Source organism: Parus major, chromosome 4 (assembly GCF_001522545.3).
Source record: "Parus major isolate Abel chromosome 4, Parus_major1.1, whole genome shotgun sequence".
NCBI lineage: Eukaryota > Metazoa > Chordata > Aves > Passeriformes > Paridae > Parus > Parus major.
Genome location: NC_031771.1, coordinates 57,481,138 through 57,505,680, shown reverse-complemented (window position 1 = coordinate 57,505,680; position 24,543 = coordinate 57,481,138). Strand labels below are relative to the sequence as shown.

Here is a 24,543-nt window from a genome sequence, read left to right as displayed (position 1 = left end):
TCCTAAAATCTGAAACTAGACTTCTTCATTGATTTGACACACTATTACCACACAAATAAAAAAACAGAATACATGAAATGTCATCCTAAGCAAAAAGCTGAACCCAGGTAAACTCTAAGACCTTGCAGCAGTTGCAATTGCATATGGACCTGTCTGCATAAAGATCAAAAGGAAAAAGTGAATAAAAGCTCTGCCTGGTATCTACAAGACCATATCTAGTGTGGGGCTCCTGGACTACAGCAGAGATCAAAAACTGGAGGAAGTCCAATGGATGACCACTACAATGACTGGTGCTGAGGCCTACAACATACAAGCAGGGATGCTGAGAAAGGTGTTTTCTTTTAGCCTGGATAACTATTCTCAGAGATGCAATGAGGAAAAAATCCCAAAAGGCAAAGCAGCAAACTGCTGCAAGGAATGGATAAAAGGGGAAGGGAAAAAGAATCACAGTGGCAGAATATAAATCCTGAATTGTGCAGTCTATGAAGGTTAACTCCAAGCTTAGATGTACTCACAACAACTGAACGGGGTCCTGAGGAACACGTTTTAGTGCTGAAGCCAGCTCTGCAGTGAGCAGGCGCTTACACACAGCGCTCCAGAAATCCCTCCTGACCCGAACTGCTCTCACCTTCCACACTCACAGAAGGCTCCCGCTCACAAAGGGGAGTCCAAGCACCAAGTACAAGCCTTGTCCTAACCTCCAACTGCTGCCAAATTCTTGTGTTTATTCTGTCAGCTCCAAAGGGTAAATGACCCTAATATTTACTGTAGGGTTTTTTCTTTATTATTCTTACGATTTGGCTGGACAACTTTGGAGGAACTTAATGACTAAAAAGAGAGGCTTAACACAAATAAGGAATCAATTCAGAAAATTTATGGTTTATATATAATCATTTCTGTTAATCAAATTCTACATAAAGATGAAAACTTCAACAGACCATTTCTTGTCTGAGCTGTTTTAAATGTGTTTAAAACTGAAGTTGGCTCCAACTCTTCCACAAATTATGTAACACAGGAAGGGATATTGTATAAATCAAAACATCAAGGAACAAAACTTTTATTTATTCCATCTAATTTCACCTTGCTCACTGCATTTTTCAGGAAAGAAAAAGTCAGCTAAACATTAAACAGTACTTTGATCAGATGGAGAGATAGAGCATCACACAGAAGTAATTGTGCTGATACTCTCTATTCCCTGTTATCATCCACTTCTCACAGCTCCTTTTAACAAAGGAAAGCATTGGAAAAGCTCTTGCAAATTATATGAAGACACAAAGACCATCTAACACACACATTCACTAAACCTTCATAGAGACAGTGAACCAGAATTAAAACAGAGCTTAATTTCATTAATCTGAATTAGCTCCTAAAGTCTCATGCACATCTTTGATAAACTTTAACAGTTCTCACTCTTTCTACTCAAAAGCAAGCATGTACAGTGCTGTATTGGGTTTGCATGGCAAGGTTTTGGTACTGGGGGGCTACAGGAGTGGCTGCTGTCAAAAGCAGTCAGAGTTGCTTCCCCATGTTCAACAGAGCTAATGCCAGTGGGCTCCAGGACAAAACTGCCATTGGCCAAGGCTGAATCCAATGGAGACACTGGTAGCTTCCCTGGCAAAAGGGTTAAGAGGGGAAAAAAATCTCCTGCACAACAGCAGCAGCAGTCAAAAGAAAGGAGAGAGCCTGTGTGAGGAACAGCCCTGCAGACACCAAGGTCAGCGCAGAAGGGGCTCCAAGTGCCAGAGCAGAGATTCCCCTGCAGCTCCCAGTGCAGCCCATGGTGAGGCAGCTGTGCCCCTGCAGCCCATGGAGGTCCAGGATGGAGCAGAGATCCACCTGCAGCCCATGGAGGTCCAGGACGGAGCAGAGATCCACCTGCAGCCCATGGAGGACCACAGAGAAGCAGGTGGATGTGCCTAAACGAGGATGACCCTGTGAGAACTTGAGCAGGCTCCTGGCAGCACTGTGGCCCCTTGGAATGAGGAGCCCACACTGGAGCAGGTTTGCTTGCAGGATTTGTGACCCCCACAAGGGAAGGGAGGGTGAGGGGAGCATTACAGCTAAGTGCTGCAAGCAACATTCAACACCCATCTATGCTATAAATTTAATTCATGAGCCAGTATCTGTAATGCTTTCCACCAGCCACTGGAAAAGAAACAGATACTTCACCTGCTTTTTAGTCCTCACTTACTGCATAGTTTTGTAGAGTTACTAAATAAACTCCAAAACTCAAAGTATCACTGAACAGATTTTCATTTAGCTTCCATAATGAACAAATAAGTCCAACAAGCCTCTTTGTTTAAAGTCTTGTTTGTGTAAAACTATTTTCAGTTACTCAACAGCAAAAACTAAGATTTTAATCTATTAAAGCAACTTCTCTTTATTCTAAAGACCCATATCTCAAAATTTAGTTAAAAGTTTAAGGCAGAACGAAAAGAACTGTCATTGTAAAGAGTTACATTATCCCATACGAAAGGGAAAAGGATTGAAATTAATTTAGACAGTTTCAGTTCAACACCTAGTGGAGAACAGGCCACATGACAAAGTTCAAAACTTCATTCTCTGAGTAAGACAGGAATTCTGAAAATTGTATCATACAATTTTCAACCTTTATCAAAAGCAAAGGCTCTTACCTTTGTAGAATTTCAGCTTTCCACCTGTGGAAGATTTGCTTTGAGAGAGAGTGTTTATTTCAGAAAATTCTGCTGATTTCTTCTGTTCCCCACAGAGGCGTGGTAGTAAATACAGTTCGGGAGAGGCCTTTTAGTCTGTCAGTTCCAGTAGACAGAGCGGCTTTCAAATAAGAACTATCTAAAACAACACTGTGAAGACTGAAGCACCTTTCAGATGAGCGAACCTGAATGCCTCACAGGCTGCTGAAATACTGCTGCCAGCATCCTGTGTTAAACAGATCCTCAGTGCCTATGCTGCTTGCCACACCAAAGCATGAGTTTGTTTGCCCTCCTCTCTTCCCAGCCCTTTTAGCCACCTGTTACTGTCAATAATTTGCTAGAAATGCACCCAGATAAAGTAGCAGGGAAGGACAAAAAGGCCACTAAATTATTCTCTTCCCTCCAACAGGGCAGTGAATCCTGTGGGGCCAGGCACCTACAGCACTTGGGAGCCCAGCCCACAGCAGGGCAGGGAAGCAGCCTGTGCTAGGTGGCGGTGCAGGTTCCCTCCAGCAGAGGCTGGGTTTCTGGAATCCTCCCCATCAGCTTCTGGACAACTCCACCTGCAGCTCAGTTTGGTTTTGTTCATTTGCAGTTAGAAGCAGTGAATTTATATTTGCCTCCATGATGCATCCGGCTTTCTGCTCCTCCTCCTACACATTTCAGCCCTGTTCTGAGCCTGTCTCCTCCTGAACAGCCAACACTCTAAGAGGCTTCATTGAACAGAAACTTGCATGGAAGATAAGACAATGTCACATCTAATATCTCAGATCAATTGCAATTATCTTCATAATTTTTCTTCCCTCCTGTGGTCAGTGAATTTGCATTTTTGGAGAATTCCCATGAAAGTGGGAAATCAACACTACAATGCTTCTTGTCATTCTACCTTCCTTTTAACACTAAAATTAGAGAAATACAATAAGCTGTTCTCTCATTAAAAGCAACAAACAGCCTTGAAAGGGTCCTATCCATTAACATAGATGACTGACTTTTGGACCCAAGTTCAGAACTCCAAATTACGTGTGACCAGTAATCTCAAAACACAGGTGCACATACGTGATTTAAACATACTAAATTCACATGACTTCAGACTTAAGACTGAAACCAGTAGCTACTAATTTGAAAATCAAGACTTTTTCTTAGCAGATTACAAGTAAGGTCATAAGTATGTGCTTCTATGCATGGGATGCCAATCCTGCTCCAGAAGCTCTCTTCCAGAAATGCAGAGATTCTTTGCAAATAGTAAAATGCAATGTTCTTAAAGCCATTCATCCCATGTGTAGTCCCTATGGTCCTCAGAGGCTTCCTGAGAGATCCAAATACTCAGAACACTCGGATCAAATACATCTAGGAGTAGCCTGAAAAGAAAGAAGATCCAGATTCTTGGGAAAACAGACAATATCCATGGCAGTGGACTAAGTAAAAACTTACACTGCTTGTAATCCATTAAAATTAAACAAACTGCATGACTTATTATTTAACTGTATATAGTCCTAATCTCTTTATGATCACTCTTCATGTAAGCACAAAAATGCTCATTCTCACTCTCCAAAATGATAATTAAAAATGATAAATGAAAAGGGCAACTTCTGCAGTAAGATCACTACAGTCCTGATTCAGCAAAGCTGATTAAGATCTACACATTTAAAATGCTTCAGCAGTACATTACAGAAGTCCAAAGGTACAACTCATGAACCCACACTACTCTGGGTCAATAAGGCAAAGGAGCAGACAAGCCACCGACTCTTTACTCTCCCAGTAATTTACTTTCTCAGTTATTTGCTCACACTAGTTTTCAAACCAAGTTCCTGCATGTATTCAAATGAAGGAAATTAATTCCTGCTCATGTTTACGTGAAAGACCTCTGAGCTTTTAAATCTGATACAAGTGACACTTAAAAACAACCAATATGTCAGGGATTTTTGTCAACAGCCAGCATTACAGCTGCTTTCAGAAGCAGTAATTCATCTTCATATGCCAACCTGGAGCCCAATGAGAGCACTGTACCTGTGGTGCCTTAAACTCTTTCAAGAGGAAAGCTGTGCATAAGCAAGAAAGCAGCCTCATTCTCACTTTGGATCTTCCTGCCCACACCCAAAAATGCATCCAGCAGCCCGAGGAAACAACCAGACCTCATGGATACTCAAACTGCAGCAGACACAAACTGAGCAAGAGAAGCAGTCCAGGAAACTTTCTTCACCACAGCTCAAGGAGGCAGGGCAGGAACACTCCACTCCCAAGTGATCTTGAAGGAAATGAGCCAACAGGATTCCCTTTTCCTTTGATCTCTTCTACAGCTCATTTTGTAAATGCAGTCTCAAACCAAAACTTCATAACACATCACAGAACTGACACAGAACATGCAACCTTGTGCACAGTGCATATGCACACATGCATATAGTCTCAAAAGGAAAAATAAATGTACAGAGTGCCAAAAAATAACTTTATGTTCTAAAACAACTACTTCTCTTAGCATATTACTGATACTGCAAAAGACTTACCCCTAATTGATATGTAAGTAGCTTAAGTACATGTGACCAAGCACTAGAGGCATCTAATTATTGTCAGTATTATCTCTACAGGCAGCCTCGAATCTTAACTGACATGTCAAGGGCAAGTTTACTCTGATAAGATCAGAGAAATTAACACATCCTCAGAGGCCAGATGGGGTTCAATACAAGCACAGGTGCCATTTCAAGAAGCAAGATTTCTCCCTTTTACCAAATATCAACAACTTGTGCAAGAAACTAAGCTGACTCATCTTTGCTGTCAGTGGTTCAAACCTATATCCTATTACCCAGAGAAGCCCTCAAAGAGCTAAACCAGCAGATTAAGGCTGTCTCTGCACTGCAGCCTTACCCCATGACCATGAGGCTGCCAAAAGGCTGTGTACAAAGCACCCAGGTCTCATTATTCCATGTTGTATACATGTGTGCCAAACACTGATCAAAGCCAATGCAATTTGACTTTCTCCTGCCATGGCTCACCCTCAGTTCTCTGAAATGAAGTTTATGCACTCAACCTGCAAGACTGAAACTTTCAGCACAGAGCACAGTGTTAAGAACACACTCCTTTTTGGGACTTTGTGTATACCCACCACTGCAGGACTTGTAACAAACTGCTCTAGGAAGCTCCATCTCAGAAAGCTGGTTTTCAACAACACTATTCATCTCACTGCACACAGACCCCAGTACAGAGCACAGGGTCAGCTGGGTGGGAAGGTCTCTAGAAAGCAGCTACTTTCTAACCAAACGCTGCAAGGCCCAGGTTAATTTACTTGAGTGCTGGTTTAAGTCCTGGGAATCCAAGGAGCTCACAGAAACTCCAGGGAACAGGGAGTTTTCAAACCCATGGATGCCAGATTACAAGTACTAACAAAAACTAGCAATGGCATATTTTGAACCTTAACAATGCTGACAGCATAAATATAAATAGTACTCCCTGTGGCACAGAACAACCTCTGAGGTTCCCTGCTTGTTCGATACCTGCAAAACTCACCACCATCTCATAAAATGTGGGGGTGTGGTATGCAAGTACAGACAAAAAGTGGGCAACTCTTGTTTCCAAAACAGAGCGGGGAAGTGGATGCCAAAGAGAAGGATATTCAAGGTCAGGTTACAGACTGAGCACCTGGAACTTCAAAGCCAATCACCCGGTTTGAACTTAAATCCTCATATTCTTACAATGACATCACCCTGTGACCAAGATTATCTGTTCTCCATTTAACAGGCAGTAATGACAGTCTTTGTTTTCTGGCATTCAATGTACCTGCAAAGATTCAGGTCAAAAAGCTCATCCAGTGAGTACTACAGTTATTGCAAAACCCACCACAGACAGCACTAGAACGGAATTTGGACAGATGGCTTTGCTTTGTTGGATAAGAAAAGTTGAGAAGCAGTTAAACATCCTATTCTGAGTGAGGTCTAAATGTGCCTGTTCAACTGTGCTCCCTCCAGGCTGAAGGACAGCATTTGTTTGACTTAGCAGTTGTGCTACCAGAATGGGTAACAAAAGTTTACGCTTTGAAGTGCTGAGAAGCCTCCTGCTTCAGAATTAAGTCTGGTTCCATGGCAACAAACAGACAAGGGTCCACAAAAGCATCAGCACCTCAAACATGACTGAAGACTGGAGCTCTGCTGCACAGTACTTTAACCTAAGAATAAAAACCAACAAAGGCTTCAGCCAGCTTAGTAGGTCTAAGCAAATTGATTTTCTCATGCTTTGCAAATGAGACAGCCTTTCAAAGAACGATTTTTCCCAGTTCTTGATGTATTTTATTAGCCTACTTGTCTCATGCAAAGGAAAAAAAAAAAAAAGCATGAGGAAAAAGATATTAGCTGAAGCCATGTGCAAAACAGGTTATTTACAGCTAGCTCCACTTGATGTCTAAAATGTCTTTCTAGAAGAATTTATCTAAAATATATCAAACTTCAGATGATGTAAGTTAAGAGACATCATGAAGGCCTTACATAACTTAAAAAAAAAAAGAGAACCCGCCAGCAAACAGTCCTCAAAAGTAGATTAGTCCTCCTCCTCATTGCCCACTTCCCTGGGGTCTCTGCATTTAGAACCTTATTGTTCATACAAGGGCCACATTTAGAAATTGCTTTGGATAGCCAACGCTATAATTTCAACAAGCAGGTGACACAATGTAAGATGTTTTCATTCCATACAAAAATTAAGGAAAAGGATATTAAAAAAACAGTAACTGAGATTTGAAAAGATCACAATAGTCACACCAAGTGTTTGTAAAGTATTTGTATTTTAAGCTTCATACCCTAGAATGATCAATAAAATATTCCATCCCTACTAAACCATCTATGAATCCTCAGATGTCAAAGTTCTTTAATACAGGTATGGATCCTATCTATATTCATCCACTTATGTGACAAAAGATTAAAGACCAAAATTACAAAAGATATCATGGAGAAGCCCCTGTTCAGAAGAAAAAAGATGTTGTTCAGAAATCCTTTTACTGTAATTCAGAAGGAATCTTCCAATATTTAAGATGCTTGCACACACCATAAACTTAACATAAAGTAGGATGCAGAGCCTTAGTCTCAAGCAACATTTGCCTATTTACTCATAGCAGAAAAAATAAAACACCAAGCTCTTTTATCTTTCAAAGTGCGATATCAAACAAGACCTTTCTTCTAAGATCTTACTTAATATTTAAAATATATTTTATGGAAACATTACCTGGCAAAGAAGTTTGTAAAAGGTCCCAGTATTTTCCTTTTACTGTCCACGTCTGTCTCGTGACAATACTGCTGCTGGTTCTGGTCATTGCTGTCTCTAGAGGAATTCAGGGTAATGTCTGAAAAGTGTGCCTCATCAGTCTCGAGATTCACAATTGCACTTGAACTGCTTGTGACCACAAAGTCCAAAATGTCTTCATTGCTAACTGATAAAGTTGTTGACAGTTCTGTGCTAAGACTAGACACACTACAAACAGAGATATCATCACTTCGATTTAGAGTTTTTGAGGTTGGACTATAAAGTTTGACAGTGTCATACCCAGTTCTTGGGAAAGTTGAGGATTTTCGCACGGCATGGTCATGCTCAGCAGTCAGCGAATGTGGAGGCACATATGGTGGCAGTGTGCATGCGCTCTGAAAAGCCCTGTCAGGCACAAGTTCAGGTTCTGATTGCTTTCTCTTCACATTCAACACACTGCAATGAACAGGCTCTGGATTTCCTATTTCTAGAGTTGGAATACCAGAATCCACTGATTTAAGGCTATGACAATCTTCTAAAGCACTGGACAGGAGGCCAGGTCCATACTCAGGCAATGAGATATCTCTCGAGGTCCCAGAGTTCAAGTTTTGAAGGCCCTGGATACTGCTGCCCACTCTTGCATCCAGAATTCCCACGAAGGTCAAACCATTTAAAGTGTTGGGTAAATTTGCATCGGTTGTCTTGTCCCAGCTGGTGACTGGTTAAAAAGAAAGAAAAGATTATGAGTTTGCAGGAAGGTTGCGATTTTTTCTTGACTGTTTCATAGGTTGTTTTTTTTTCAGGATTATTTCTTGGTTTGTTTTTTTAATGTACTCAAGTCTTGTCCTAATTTAGGCTTCTAATTAAAAATTATTTGTCTTCTCTTGCACACGATTACTATCCCTTCCCCCAGCATGAATTACCAGGACAATGGCAACTTAAATTACACTTCTAGAAAATGTCAAGCATGAAAAGCTTTTCATAAGCAGTTTTTGTGCCCATTGCTTCTTACACATCTCCTGGGAGTGAAATTACATACTATAAAACCTGCAGTATTTTCATGTTCCCTGTCAATATTGAAGCAAATATATGAAATTTATTTTTATACACTCAAATTCATATTTTCTGATGTCAGAGGCTACAAAACTTGTTTCCATACACTTAGACCAGATTCAGAGGTGTTCATTCAACACCTTCTGGAAACCATAAAATTGATAATAAATTTGTCACAGAAGAGAATGTATAATATATCATTGTTGCATTAAGCAAGAGATGTACATCAGATGTAAAATCTGAACAGCTATAAAGCTATCCAGATATTCAATGCTTCCACAATATACAACGCACTTCACCAGTGCACATCCAGTAACAGTAACATTTGCAAATACATCGTATTTACTGCACTCAGGGACTGTGATCCTTCATCTTTGCAATATCCCTCCCTTCTGTCTCCCCAGGAGCTGCCAGCAGGTCAGCTAATCCATTCAGTGCCTCACTTGCAGTCTGAATCTGAATGATCTGCAAAGCAAAGCCTGTCAAATAGGAGCTACAGGGTGGATACACCAAACTCGATGGAAACTTTCATACATCTGGAACACCATCAGGAATACTGCCCTGGCTTCCAGAACTGCTACTGATCATATAAACACTATATTATCATTAATCTGACATTACACAGATCTTCTCTTTCCATATGAGTAGTTAAATTGTCGACAGCTCTTCTGAAGTTTGCAATGCAATTACTCTGCAGCAGTTGGCAGAACAAATAAGTGCATATTCCTTCAATTTCTTCTCTCTGAAACACTCTGGGATAAGTGTGAATGAGTGAAGAACAGTACTCATTCCATCTTGCAAACAGACTGCTTTAGACAGATTTTTCTTCTGTTCCTGAAGCCTGGTCTCCTGCTTCTGGTCTATCCTCTCTTAAGTAAAGCACTTTAATTAAAGGTGCCAGTTGTTCTCTAGAAGGTCTTCCCCACATTCTATTTTTAAAAAACAAATACATATCCCAAAAGAAAACATAAACTTCCCAATTTCAAACATCAGCGAAAACTGCCATCTCATAGCAGTTCTAAACTCCTGGTTAATGTCACCTGAGCCCTGCCAAACACCAGGCTTTGACACACAGTCCACACTTAGATCTGAGAATATCAACACAGTTTGGCATTGTGATACCAACAGGCAGAGAGTGAGAGAAAACTAATTCCAAACATATCTCGCTCACATTCAAACAAATTTTTTTCCCACAAGTTTTCAATCATGTGGAAACTTCAGGAATCCAACTGTACTTTGTATGCCACACTAATCTTTAATTTACTACCTAAATGATATTCACTAGCAGATATGAAAATCCAGTTCAATCCACTCCTAAGCAGAGACAAAAGTCAAGGAGAAATAACCCTGGATATTTCATCTTTTAGACTTCTTCAGAACTTTTTAACAGCCAATTATATGCTACCCATCCAATCAATCAATGCAACAATTGCCAAATCCTCTTCCTCAGCAAGGTTTCAAGTGTATTGTTTTGACTAAAAAGATTGTGAAGATGTGTGAACTCTTTTCTTAAAGAGTTGCTATAGCAACTCGGGTTTTTTTCATATTACCATGGTTTGAAAAGTTTACATCCCCTGCAATTAAAATGATGTCTTGAAATAGCTGGCACACCAACTGTGTACATTATGAATTCTCTATTCACTAAATTAAAATTGCAACGGCCAGCAAAAAAACAAACAACCCTAAACAGCAATCTTTGAATGCAGGCAACAAATTATACTCAAGAAGTCAACAGTGATAGCTCAAATGTACAAATAAGACATAACATAGAGCATTAGATATAATCACTGTTGTATATACTGGAATCTCTTGTTCTCAGACTGCCTTACTTGAATTCACTTGTTCTAACACAAGTCTGTTTTCTTCTCCCTGTGTTCACCTTTATTCCCTTGTATAAATTATATTGTTCTTCAAATCCACAGCACATCCAGCCCCAATGTTACTTTAAAGCATATATACATAAACACTTCAGAACAGTGTAACCAAGGGGTTTGATGTATAAGAATTCAAACTTATAAATGCATCTAGAAAGTGCAGTCCAGAAAACAAAACACAAATGTAATCTGTCAGAAACAGCTTTGATGATGTTTGGGTAAACAGTACAAGCATGTTCCCATAATGAATTCCTCCCATGACTACCTTTACTTCTCCTCAATGATTTTCCCAAGTAGCAGCCAGTCCTTAGCTTAATTGCATTGCTCTTCTCAACCAAGTTTACAAATGGTAAGCATTCAAGTGACCTTGGCAGAAACAGTAACTACAGCAGCTCAAGAGGCCAAATACTGTAAACAAAAGAATTTTTTAAAAACTGAAAATAAAATTCCACAGCAATTCTGAAGCTATTTTATCTTGACTTGGTATTTTTTCAAGCAATAAATTTAACAGGAAGAGATCCTTCAAACAGGCAACCAGGAAATGCAGAAGTATACAACACTACAGCTTGCTGGAGCAAATTATGCAACAGCAAGCTACAAAGGTTTTACACAGTTCAGCGAAACCGTGGGAGGCTTTGAAGTGTACCCATCAAGGGCTTTAAATGAAAACTTGAGATGCAATCAGCTGTCAAGAACACACATGAGAACTCCTTGATTCATTTTGAGTTAAGTTGTTGTAGGATTGTTTTTAAGGATGGAGTGATATTTATACTCTGTTTTAGCTGCCTCACCAGTAAGTGCAAAATCTGACAATTGATGTCAAATATTCTGTCATGTACTCCAATGCTAACTTCTTTCCATAAAGCATTTATTAACATAACTATGTTGAAACATTATCATCATATTGAGAAATAGTATGCAATTTTGTCTGCTTACTTATTGTGTATTTGAATATATGATGATCTAAATAAAAACAATATTTGTAATGTCTTATAGAGAACATGAGCTCATTAGAGGGAACATCCCACAAGAAATAAGAAGGAAAAGGTAGTTGGGAAAATACAGCCAAGGTCACAAATGGCTATAAGAGAGCAGGTAGATGTTATTTAGTCATTAACACTTCCAACCTCAGTGCTAAGGAGCACGTGATAAAGACAGCTTTGTAGCCAGGTTTAAAATTAACATCAGGACACAACTATTCATATAAAGGGCAGCTAACCTGCACAACTCTGCCACAGAACACTGTGGATGCCAGAAATTTACATGTAAGTTTGGGAATAAAAAAATCACTGATGATTCCTAAACAAAAAGAAACTCAGAAAGGCTCTCAAGTACAAGCATCAGAACCCCATGAAAACAGCAACATACATTAGTTCTGTTTTCAGGACCTCTCCTGGGTAAATTTTTTTTCTGACAGGTGGAGTTTAGATCTATCTCGGTAGGGCTGTCCATACAGCCTCACATTCCCCAAATTCTAATCACAGCATGCAAGAAGGCATGTTCTGACAATAACCAGAGGCTTTAAAACAGATTTTGGCTTTGCATATCACTCAACCATACAGAGGGAACAAGACATATTTGATTATAATTTCTAAGATCTACAATAAAATGGCTTTTTAACCCAGTTTGATATAAAAGTTAAAGATAAACTATTAGAGTAAAACAAAACCAGAAAGATACCAACTCAAGGCCCATTATTCCAAGTTTGCTGGGAGTTTTGTTGCAATTTAGGCACGCAACAAGAGTAAGACAACAATTTACAAAATAGGTTTTATATTTTCTTGCCTCACAGGAATGACACGAGGAATGATTGCATATACAGCTTAGTTCTCAAAGAGTTAACATCACACATTATCTCTTCAGCACTTACTTCTGCCAGCATTTTTTCCACAAGCTTTTAAGAATAAGGAATTTTTTCAATTACAAAATTACAATTAGTTTTTTTTTTTAAATTAACGGTTTATATTCTCCACGTTTAACAATATTTTTGTTGCATGTACTAAGAACTGCTGTTATCAAGGGCAGGTTTGGGTGAACAAGATCATCAAACTCAGTTTGTTTATTAAAGATTTCTTGGTTCCATTTGTTTAAGTGCATGTTCTAACAGCCATAGCATTGACAACAGTGAAGAACTCCTGACGCTACAATAAGTCTGCCTTTAAACTAAACAGCAATTAAGGCTACTATGTAAGTACTGCCGAAATTTTACCGGCAAAAATAAACTAGTGGGGATTTTTTTTTTTTCTTTTTTAATTAAAATGACTATTATCTAACTCTCAGCTGGTGACCTTTTTAGAAGCGTGAGTTTTACAAATCTGGCTTCTGAACGGAGTGTTCGGAGCGTAATCATAAGTAAGCCATTCACTGCTTTTCGACTGCTTTTGCTTCGTCAGGCAGGCAGTACAAACAAGTTACAGTGCTCTGCTAAAGCCTCTGTTCCAGAAACGCTTTACAGGGCTTTTAACGTCCCCACACCAATATTACTGAAAATTATTACATTAAATTAGTAGCAACGTCAGGAGAACTTCAGCTACTGTAAGATGTAGTTTTGTTTGGGCTTTGCTAATTGCCTGAAGACTTCGACTAGAAGAGAGGCAGCGAGATGAAAGTTTCCTCCTCACGGGCTGAACCCGACTCGCTCTGCGAAGGTTCCGAGCTAGCGGCCTTCGCTTACAAAACAACCCAAAGAAACTGAAAGGGAAAAAAAAAAAAAAAAAAGAAAAGGAAAAAGCAGCGCTCACTCTTCTCTGCGGTCTTTAACCCACCAATGAACACTCCGAAGGTTCAGCCCACCTGTTCTTAACTTTTAAACGTGGCCCCGGCCGGGCAAGTCAGTAGCCGCAGCCAGTGCAGCCCCTCAGTGCTGAGGCTGCTTCCGCCTGCCCCGGGCTCTGCCCCTCGCACCAACAGGTACCAACCAACACCCCCAGTCCCGGCAGGGCTGCGCCGCCGCCCGAGCAGGAAGAGCCCCGAGGAACCCGGACACCTCACCGGGGTAGCGCTGCCCTCCGTCGCTCTCGTCACGCTGGGCCATGCCCGACCCGCCCCACAGCCGCTGCTGCGGGACTAGGAGGCGGCCGGCGGCTGCGGCGGGCGGTCCATGTCGCTGCTCTCCGGTTCCCGCGGAGCAGCGCCGGCTTCAGCGCGGCTGAGACGGAGCAGTCGCCCCTCGCCGGGCGCCCCCTCGGCGCGGCGCGGGGCCTCCCATGGCGCCGGTGGCGCACACCTGGCTGCGGGACAGGTGCTGGGCTCCTCCGGCGATGCTCCAGCCCCCGCAGCTCAGACTCCTCCCGCCCCGCCGCCGCCGCTCCCCCTACCCGGCGCGCTAGGGGAAGCACCGCCCGCCGGGGAAGGGAACGCCTGCGCGGAGGGGGGTGAGGGGCGGCCGCCACTGGGCGCCATTTTGAACCGCCTCAGCGTCCGCGGAGGGGCGGGTGGTGGTGTCCGCTTGACCCAGCAGGCCCCCTCCGGGAGCAGGGCTGTGGTTGAGGGCGCTGGTTCTGAGAAGTCTCCGGAACGGAGGGAAGCGGGGCTGGGGCTGAGGGCGCTGGTTCCGAGGAGCCCCGCTCTCGGCGGGAGCCGTTCTTTGGCTGCCGAGCGCTGCAGCCCATCCCGCGTTACTGCCGGGGCCGGTCCTGGCCGTCCCCGGGAGAGCAGGTGGGTGGGCGGGCCGCACTCGTGTTGCTGCCTGCGTTTAGGAGTAAAACAAAGTTCAGTGGGTTTACAAGTGTGGGCTACGGAACGTGTGGAGGCATCATGCGCAGGTGTGTCCTTAGCTCTGTGGATCTTTGGAGTTACGTTTTGTAATGCCAAAAGTGGGGAGGCTCTATGGTGGTAATGGCTATTTTTGTATGTTTATCTTTCCATTCTCTTCATCTTCTGTCTCAAAGTGCGCCCTTTCGCCGTTCACATGGTGAAGCTGTGCACACCCTGCTCTACCCCCACACTGAAATTCTGAGCAGTCAGCACTTGACAGGAGCAGAGCTGTCGTGTTTCCTTATCATCTGTGAAACTCGGCACTGTTTTGTTTTTTCTGCAAAGGTCCTGTGTTTCGCACCTAGAGTCAGTGATCATGTCTCTATTTCGGTGGTAAGATAAAGCTGTCCCCCATCTGAACCGAGTAAATAAGCACTCTTGTCACCTCACACCTCTCATGTCTACACTGAATGTGGAAATGTGAGGGCAGCAAACACAGAAATATTGAACTTGTGTTGGTGTCACTGGTTGGCTATCAAGCAGTACAAACCCATGATTATTCAAGCTTTGCTATGGGCAAGTTTCTCTTGAATGAACTGAGAGGCTGAGGTAAACCCATACAGAAGTACTTGCCACCATGACTGTTGACACCAGTTCCATAGTAGAAAGATAAGAACTAGATTATTATGAAACTGCTGTGAAAATCTACCATCAATCAAAAATTGTACCTCTGCAAATTGTTTCTGTGACTGGATCAGTCCTTAGTCTGCTGTATTCCTAAGATGGGTATCAACATAAAATGATTTAAGACTGGCACCAATTTCTCCGTATCTTCTTTTATATGTTTTAGAGAGTGGGAATTGATTCTTCTGTTGGAGCAATCAAATGAGAGTATTGTCATCATGATGTGTCATTGTACCTAGGTCAGTTGTTTGGTTCCCAGGGTAAATAACAGAATGGAAACAGTCAGGAATTCTCTAATTTTGTGGAGTGTCCACACAGAAAATAATCCTACTTCCAGCTTAATATAATTTAGGCTGAAGAAGGGAAACTGTTAGAAAAACCTGCTGCAGAAAATCCTTCAGTGGTAGCCTAGCATATGGAAAGTCTCAGAAAATTGCAGCCTTGTCAATATTAAAAACCATCCCTCTATTGCACATGAATGGTTGTATAACTCATGGAAAGGGGAAGAGCTATTACCAAAAGGTGTTTTGCACTAACACTTTGTATCAGTCATTCATGCCCTCACCATCCCAGATAAGGTAAATTTCTGTCTGCAAACGTTGTGTATTACTATTCCTCTGTATGGAGAAAAGCTGAAGGGCTCACATTGTGACTAAATAGTGCTGAAGTGTGGCATGTGCTAATTACTAAAAGGAAACAGAACAGGTACTGCCAGGTACAGGAAGTATAAAAGCATAACAGTGCAGAGGGCACCTTTAGCACCTTTCTTTTGCAGCAGCTCTGCAAATTTTAAAGTCCAAACACATGGGTTGTAAGTAAATCCTCAGAAGTGTTATAAGTTAATTGTGGCACTTAATCAACATAGTTATTATCAGTGCTCTGCCACTGACTGAGGGTCAAGTAAACATGTAGAACACTTAATTTTATAAAAATTATTGGGATAAAACCATGTTTTGTTTAAGAGTGTCTTGCCTACAGCTGTTGTGTAGAAATGAAATGTTACATAGAGCAGCCTCAAACTGGCAATTGATGTTCACCTAGTGGGCAAAAAAACTTCTACATGTCTAATAATAGACTGGTGCTAGGGATTTTAATTTTTTTTAAACACTGTTTAAAAACTCTGTTATACAGACTTATATTCATGCCAGCAGAGTTCAATATCCCAATTTTATGGTTATTTTGCAAGAAAGCATGAAGAGTTTGTACGCTGTTCTGTCTCAGTGATTTTTCCAAAATATACTACGCATGATAGAAGTACACCAAATACCAGTCTTTCCTCTGTTTCATTAGAGCCAAGGAACAAATGCAAGTTTCTGTCATACTTCTTATGCCTGTAAATATGAGAAAGCATTCTTTGCTTAGGCTTTCAGTTCTGTTTTGAAGCTTCAGCAATTTTGTAATTGATACAACTTCAAATTTATTTTTTTAAGAGCTAGATGAGAACATCTAGATAGAATTTTCATTCATCACAAGCCAAGTGTGATGCAAACAGCTTTCAGAGCCAGCCAAACTGAGCTTCATTTGAATCTGCTGTGTGGCTCTTGAAAGTCAGTAATTCTCTGTCATAAGCTAGAGGACAATTTTTATTTTTATTTTCTGTAGTTAACCAAAGATTAGCATGTTGTGAAGGTACAACAGCTATGCCTCACTGAATGTGAGCTGACCAAAAGCTCCTGCTTCCACTTGCTATCACTGATTTAAGGCAGTTCTAGCTCACCCAAGCCAGAGTGCAAGGTACCAAGTGTGGCAGTGCTGGATACTCTTGAGTTATCCATCATAACGTGAGACAGAGCAGCTCTCTCTTGAAAGCAAATGTTAGCACAGACAGGAGACATTGCTCCTTTTCCTCCTTGCTTTACAGAATTACCTGTAGGCACAGTGAAATAACTGGTGCATGTTATATGGCACAAGAAAAGGGAACAATGAATAAATTCAGGTTTCTACTGACTCGTTGCAATGACAAGGGTAATAATTCTGTAAAAAATTGAATACCTTGGAAGCAAATGGTGATGATTTTAAGAAATTAATATTATGCTCTTCTACTTCAGATTCATCAGAAATTAATTTTATTCACACAAAACTGTTTTTGCCTGTCTGTATTCGATAGCAGTCCATTTTCAGAATGGTCACCATGTACATAGGCATTTCCATAGAGGTGGACTGTGTGTACACCAGACCATTTTAACAGGGTTGGGATGAACCAGTAACAGCTGGAGAACATGCCATTATCCCAAAAGGCCGCCTCTTCCTATAGGAACTTAGACCTAATAAAGGGTGAGGAAGCTTGGTCTGTAGCTACCATCACTGTTAACCCTTCTGTTATCACTGGGTAAGAATAGACTAAGATGGTTCCCCTCCACAAGACAGCAAGAAAATGAAGAGCAGGAAAGGCAGGGGAAGAGCATGTGGGACTTTCCAGCATGTTTGAACTGATATTACTGAAACACAATGCGTGACAGGATTGTTTCTATCGCTGTCTACAAGCTGTTTAGGAAAGGCAACATGAATAATAAAGTGTGAAGGAGTAAAACTATATAACCTAAAAATATTACTCCTTGTATAATATCTCAGAATTGCAGAATCCTGAGTGCTCATAAATAATTGCTAACAAAGCCTCCATGGTACCTCTGCTACAGATCTTCACTCGTTACTAAATTACGCCAGAGAGGGAAACGGTTGTTATTATGCACAGCTGCATAATGAAAAGCTGGAGTTCTGTAACAGATTTATTCTCTTAAGTAAGCACAATTTAAATTACATTTCCAAAAGAAAACAGATCTACGCTGTAGCAGTTGCCAACATGACAACATCTATTGGAACTCCCTACGAAAAAAAAGAAGTAGTGGACTAAAAATCAATTGTTGTCTAGACCTTGTAAGGACAAATGAAAGTAAGTAACATTCAGTTTGGGCAGGTAACAGATCCTATTATTATGTGGTCATGGATCTGCAGTGCTTCAAATAATTTAATATTTTTGTACTGAATACAATTACAGGAAAAATGGTGGAAAAATATTTAAAACCTATGAATGACAACTTAGCCTTCCTGAAGAAGACTCTGTAGTCAAATAGATGAGGGTTCCAGAGTCAAATGATAGCTAGAACTCCATTGCAAAGTGAGAACAATACAAAGCCAAATATCAATAAAAAAATTAGAAGTTATGAAATATAAGAAAAAAAGGAAAAAGGCAAAATCCTACTAAAAGGGTATTGGAAACATAAGGGATGTTACTAATATTCATTATTGCACAAATAAAGTAACGGCAAAAATGAAAAATTCAACACCAGTTTCTGTCCCATATCCGTAAGGGATCAGGCTGGCCCATCCAAGCAGGTAGAGATTAATGAGGCAAATTATTTTTTGGACAATAGGCCTAAACAACACACAAGCTGTACTTTTTTTCAAACATAAGTTGGGGATCAGTAAAGGAAAAGACTACACAATTTTGTGTGGGTCATTACATAGTTTCTGACACATTTGTCTAATATGTTCCTAGAACATATTAGACAAATATCCAGCAGTGGAAATGGCATCTCCTTTTCTAGGTGGTGCTTACCTATTTGCTTTAAGTACTGCTACTGTACCTCTACTGTTCTTTGCCTGAGCATTTCCATGGCTATGAACAGGAAAGCAGAGATGAATCTGAAAATTCAGTACTCATCTATACTTTTTAACAGTATTTTTACCAGGTGTGATTGCTCAGAATGATTTTAGAAGAAATTAAAGATTTGAAAGCTCTGTTTTGAGACAAGGAGAGTTGCTGCTTCTCCTGTGTCTCTCTTTGCTTGTAGTGAGTAAAATAAGGCCTGTGCAGAAATGCTTGGCAGTTAACTCTTCATTAGCAAATCCCAAAATCTTTATGTGACAAGCAGTTAAATGGCTGTTAGCTGTTAACAGAAGGGAGCCTGCATCACTACTGAGAGACACAGAGACTTAGTGTTGCTTTTGCAACCCCTCGTTCTTGGAGAAGCTGCAAATACAGTAATGACAGACACGGTCCTTCCAGACTCATTTGCCTTGCAGGAAGGCTGTCAGGCAGAAGGACACGTCAATGGCAGCCTCTGTCCTCACTTTTTATAGGTGAAGTTGTTACACCCAGGTGAAGTAGGGCAGGGACACCAGTGTTTTGTCACTCAGTGGCTTTTTCTCAGCAGCGTGTTGGCCCACTGCCAGCTCTGTCAGCTGTTTTTTTCCCATTGTTCATCCCATTATCATCCCATTGGAGCAGAGGTGGACCATAAAATTTATAAGCATTTGCATGTAATACTACATTTTGAGAGGAACTTGAACAATGGAACAGAAGTCTTAGAGTAGGAAGCTAAAATGTATCAGTAAAGACTCCTTTGTCCCAAACCTCTGGAGTCTTTTTGCTATTAGTTTCAAAGATAATGACAGAAAATTATGTGAGATGTTATACGTGAAAGGTAATGACTAATTCATTGGGGATAATACTTAACTATGCTGGTCCTGGCAGGGAAAGAATGAGTTATTGTGAAGGAATCCTGGCTTTCCAGAAGGTTCGCTGCCTTGCCTTCCCATGTATTTTCACATCAGACACTCTAATGAAGGCAGTGGGACATTGTGCATTTACAGCCAGCACTTACTGCCTAGGACTGTACAGTGGTAGTTTTTGCATGAAAGCAACATTGTTTAACTGGAAACAAATTCTTTACAGTATGTGTATTTAATATTAATTCAGATACAGGAATTGAAAAGCCTGACTGATGAAATGTAGTTCTTCTATTAAGTTATCTTCTATAAATGCAATGAAAATATACTACTTCTGCTGTATTTAAGAAATAATTGAAAATAATGTTTAAAAGGTTCAACTACCAAGTTTGAACAAAAGCTCTTCCATTATTTCCAAGTGTGTGTTTCTGTGTTGTTTTCATTGAACTTCTAATTCAGCAGAGGTTGGAATCATTCTGTAGAGAATCCCAGGTCACTTTGGTTGCAAACTTAAGAGCAACAAAATGCAGAAGGCTCCACCAAGTAGAATGTGAGCTGTTGGGGCTTTTTCTCTTTTCTCTAAAAGGAGGTGTGGCCATGGGATTAGGAAAGTGGACTTTGTTGTTATAGATGTAGTTTTCTGTAAGTAGAAGTGAGATACTGGTTACTTGATGGCTGAACACAAATTGAAAGCAGAAATAGGAATCTGCTGGGTTAGTCCCATATTATATACAAGTTCTGTAACGGTTATGTGAAAGAGCGTCTGGGTGAGCTTGGGTTTGATTTTTTTTTCTTTTAAAAAGGTCTCATGTCTTCTAGACATGAATTTGTCATTATAAATTAATTTCTGCAGAAATAAAGTGTGGGAAAAGCTCATTTTGTCTTCTTTTTTTGAAGAACATATGCAATGTATTTAATTTTCCTCCATCCTAAAAACAGTTTAAAAAATTACAACAATGAAAAGAACTCCCAAATTAGGTATGTCATGCTATTTTTCCAGAGCATTTAATGTTTAACTGCATGTTGTATCTAAGTTATACACGTTAGCCCAAGAAAATGAAGACACACACACACCATCCAGTTGTCCTTTTATATTTTTATTCGGTGTTAAGTAACTCCACAAGAAAACAAAATCAGTTACTCTGGTGTACGTGAAATCAGAACAATACAACCACTTGAAGCAAAAAGTAGAAACAAATTTCAGCCCAGGAATGGAAAACTGATACTTCAATGCTATGGATATGCAATGCGCTTCATCCCACAGTGCGGTTCAGCGTATGGCAACCTTTGATGCTCTTGTTGTTGTTGTTGTTGATGTGTGTTTCTATCCATATAGAAAAACTAAAAGCCACACTTCAACTCTCACTGAAAGCCTTAGAGCTTTAGCCATTAAACTATGAAAACAAGTAAAGACAATTTGTTATTGCCCAAGCTCAATATAGGATTTTATTTTCTCCAAAGGTGCTGGAATCATTACATGCCACAGTGTAACTATGAGCAACACCTTTGTTACTTTTGAGCCCTTTCTTACCAATGAAGAAGCTCTAGCCAGAATTAACTGAGCTGAAGTTTGTGTTTGAAATATGTCCACTTGGTCATTTCCTGTTCTCAAATGAAGTTCTATTCCATTCTTCACTGTAGTGATTGGAAGAACTTGTGTGTAAAGTTCTTTTTCCTTTCATGTTACAGTTAACTAGTTTCAGTGCAGGTGCTAAACAACCTCTCAAGGAAGCTCCAGAAGAAAGTAAAATATTTAAAAATCTATTCAAAGTCTGCAAATAAATTAAGAAAAGAAACTGTAAAGTGTCAAAAGATTTGCTGTATGAATACAAACCCTAAAACATAGTCTAAGAGGAGGGCCAAAAGAAAGTCCTTGGATAAGGGCAACCAAGCCAGTTTTAGTAAGGATCTCACCAAAAGCGTTGCACGAAGACTGGCATAGTTTCCCAACCATGTATTTAAATTCTTACACTGTCAATTGAATAAAGGCAACAAAACCCAGTTACTCAGAAAGCATTTCTAGCACAGAACATATTTCAAAGGCAGTTCAGCTCACATTTCAAACAGCTATGTTTCTTGTGAGGTTTATTGCCTGTAAAAAATAATGGTGAAGCTTTTCGAGTCAGTAATGGACCTTCTGCACTTCCTGGTGTTATAGACATGCTGTGATCGTGTAGACTAGTTAGTTGTCTTTTTTTAAACTAGGAGTTGGTAAAAACTTAGAACGTTTAGTTTTGTAAATATTGCTCCTCCTGGCTTGTACATTTTGCATAATGTGTTAAAAGCAGAAGGAGTTGATAGTCTTGTACAAATGCAACTTGACAATGTATTGACTTTCTAAGTTAACAAAAGAAAATTTAAAAGCAAGTCACATAAAGCAACAATCACTACTGCAATCACACATGTATGTTGTAAGTCATCACCTTCCCTACCCCCACCCACCACACACATAACTTGCCCCACACATTCTCTCAGAAACACAAAATGAACTACGAGATTTACTAAATTACAGCCACAACAGCAGCTAACTGCAGCAGCCACAGGATTTCTTTCAAGTGAAGCACTGACCCTTTGCATTTTAAACATTGAACACTCTGAGCATTTTAGAGAGTTTCAGTCATTCAGGCTCAAGTTCAGTTACAGGATGCTTTTGCAGGTTACATGAATGCCTTCATCTGCAACAAGACAACATTCTCATTACTCATTAACAAAATTCACAACAATCCACACATCACCCCAGTGGTTTATTATTTTTGGTGTTTCTTTTTGAACTTCTGCCCCACATCGGCAAATTGCTAAAAAGGACAAAAAAAAGAAAAAAAATGAAAAAAAACCCACATTGTCTCCATACCTACAAAAAATCCTTGGCTTCTCCAGTTAGCAAAAATACAAACCATTGTATCCTCAGTGTTGGTTTGTGGGAGGGGGGAATCATAGGATAGAAAACACAGTTTCTGTAAGTCTCTAAAGCACAACCCTGTTGTTCCTACTTCAAAGTTATGAGATTTACTGAATGAAGACTGGACAAGTCATTCATGCTTTTCTCCTGCATTCAGAAAGGCACTGATAGATTACAGTGTTAAGTATTTATCTCCCAGTTCTTAAAGAACAAAGCCTAATGTGCAGAAAGCTGAAGTCTCTGAATAGCAGAAGTAGTTGTAGACACTGCGATGCTAAGAAGATCGTAATAGTGGTAGGGCTACAGTTACGAAAGAAAATAACTGCAATTAAGATGCAAAAAAGCAGTGGTACTACTAAGACAAGCACATGCACATCCATTCTTGATTTGACAACACAATCTAATCTAGTTCAAATAGCCAAGAATTTAACAGTATTTTTTGGGGAAAAAAAATCTTCAACAGGACAGCTGTGTCCTCATCTATAAAATAAGCAAGAAGAGAAAGATAAATACACATCTGAATCCATTAACTGAAGAGGAAACTCAAGTTGTTGTTTTAGAGCTACAGACCCTCAAGAAAGATAGTTTTCCATCTCATGTTACTTTTCAATCATCTTTTCTACTCTGCAGTTTTTACAGTTGAGTTCGAGAAAAAAGCTCCTCCTCACACGGATCAGCCCATCCGCTTCCACCTTCTGAAGCTGTGTCTTCAGAGCTGGAGCTATCACTGGAGTAGATCTTCTTCCTGAAGCCATTTGGTTTTGCCTCAGCATTTATATCATCTGCACATCTTGCTTCATAAACAGAAGAAACCTAAGGATTTAAACTGACAGTGTTGATGGGGAACAATAAAGAACACGCTTGCTTTTCTCTGGGCTGGGAGGTAATATGGTTTTGTAGTTGTCCAAGAGAGATGCCACGATTACAGCGCAAGTCCTCCCCTTTCCTGACTTATTCTAAAATGTAGAAAGGACTGCAGAACAACAGGGAAAAAAAGGTGGGGCTTTTATCATTTTTTCCTATTCCTTAATTTTAGGATTTGCACAAAACAGCAAGAGAATCAAAAGTAAACTCAGGATGTATCTTTATCACAATTAGAAAAATTACTGTAAAAGTTATCTCCAAAACTTCATAGTAAGTATTAAATAGTAAGAAAACACAGCACAGATCTGACTAAACTTCAAGCAAATGTATTTTAAATATATTTTCATCTGAATGAGTAAAGCTATAGCAAGCGTGTCACAATGTAAACTAAGCACTATCATCACTATGAAGTTTAAAAGTATATCAGTAAATACATGTGCACATGAAATTTTTTCCCTAGAGAAAAAAAATCAGGGTTTTTTGCTTGTAATAAGGACAGTATTCAGCATATATTATCTTTATGCCTTTAATTACTGGTTCTTTCTGCCCTCAAAGTGCACTTCAGCTCACTCTACACTTACTGAAATTAGAAGTTGAAGGAAAAGAAGACTCATGTTTAACACTCATGACAAGCAAATGGCAAGCGTTCCCAAAGGAAACTGGCTTTGCTTGTCTACTAGAAGTACAGCTGTTTGTATAAAGGGTTGTACTCCCCAAAGTACAACACCCTGAGAAACTTTCAGAAGGATGTTCAAGATGAAGAGGAGCTTAAAAAATCAAAGTAAGAGAAGAGAAGCTTTTGAAGGTTTTTGTAGAAACTTGAGGGTAAACTAAGAACTGTGATGAAAGGAAAGATGGAGTAGCCCACCCTTATAAAATAAGTAAAAAACTTCCTCCCCAAAACCATTGACAAACTTACCATATTAAAATCTAAAAGATGTTCATCATCATTGGATACTTCCTTTACATCTGCAAGTTCTCCTACACCATTCTCTCCCTTGGCATTTGTATAGCACTCTTATATTGTTTTTGTGGGGGTGTTTCAGATGCAAAGGAAGAAAAAACAGAATTGAGGAACACTGTTATTTACATTTACCATAAATTAAAGCATCCAGAGAAATATTCTTGGAATTCA

The 24,543-nt window shown here is 40.0% G+C and overlaps 2 protein-coding genes across 15 annotated transcripts in view; both read right to left on the bottom strand.

The window, feature by feature from the left end:
* TBC1D14 (TBC1 domain family member 14) overlaps window positions 1-13,953 on the bottom strand; it is a 63,078-nt gene extending 49,125 nt beyond the window's left edge. For both annotated transcript variants that reach the window (XM_015624707.3, XM_033513669.1), the window contains exons 1-2: window positions 13,808-13,953; window positions 7,872-8,607 (exon numbers count right to left, since the gene is read on the bottom strand). In XM_015624707.3, coding sequence (XP_015480193.1) covers window positions 7,872-8,607; window positions 13,808-13,850 — 779 coding nt within the window. In that variant the 5' untranslated portion in view covers window positions 13,851-13,953. The remainder of the gene's footprint in view (window positions 1-7,871; window positions 8,608-13,807) is intronic.
* Window positions 13,954-20,721: 6,768 nt separating this feature from the next.
* The window catches only part of KIAA0232 (KIAA0232 ortholog), a 63,472-nt gene continuing 59,650 nt past the window's right edge, over window positions 20,722-24,543 (bottom strand). For 3 of the 13 annotated variants that reach the window (XM_033513663.1, XM_033513662.1, XM_033513667.1), the window contains 3 exons: window positions 24,328-24,425; window positions 23,213-23,357; window positions 20,722-22,440 (listed from right to left, as the gene is read on the bottom strand). In XM_033513663.1, the coding sequence (XP_033369554.1) occupies window positions 22,343-22,440; window positions 23,213-23,357; window positions 24,328-24,425 (341 nt within the window). In that variant the 3' untranslated portion in view covers window positions 20,722-22,342. Of the gene's footprint in view, window positions 23,358-24,327; window positions 24,426-24,543 lie in introns of those variants that run through there. The other 10 variants (XM_033513668.1, XM_033513665.1, XM_015624349.3 and 7 more) reach the window with 8 other exon arrangements.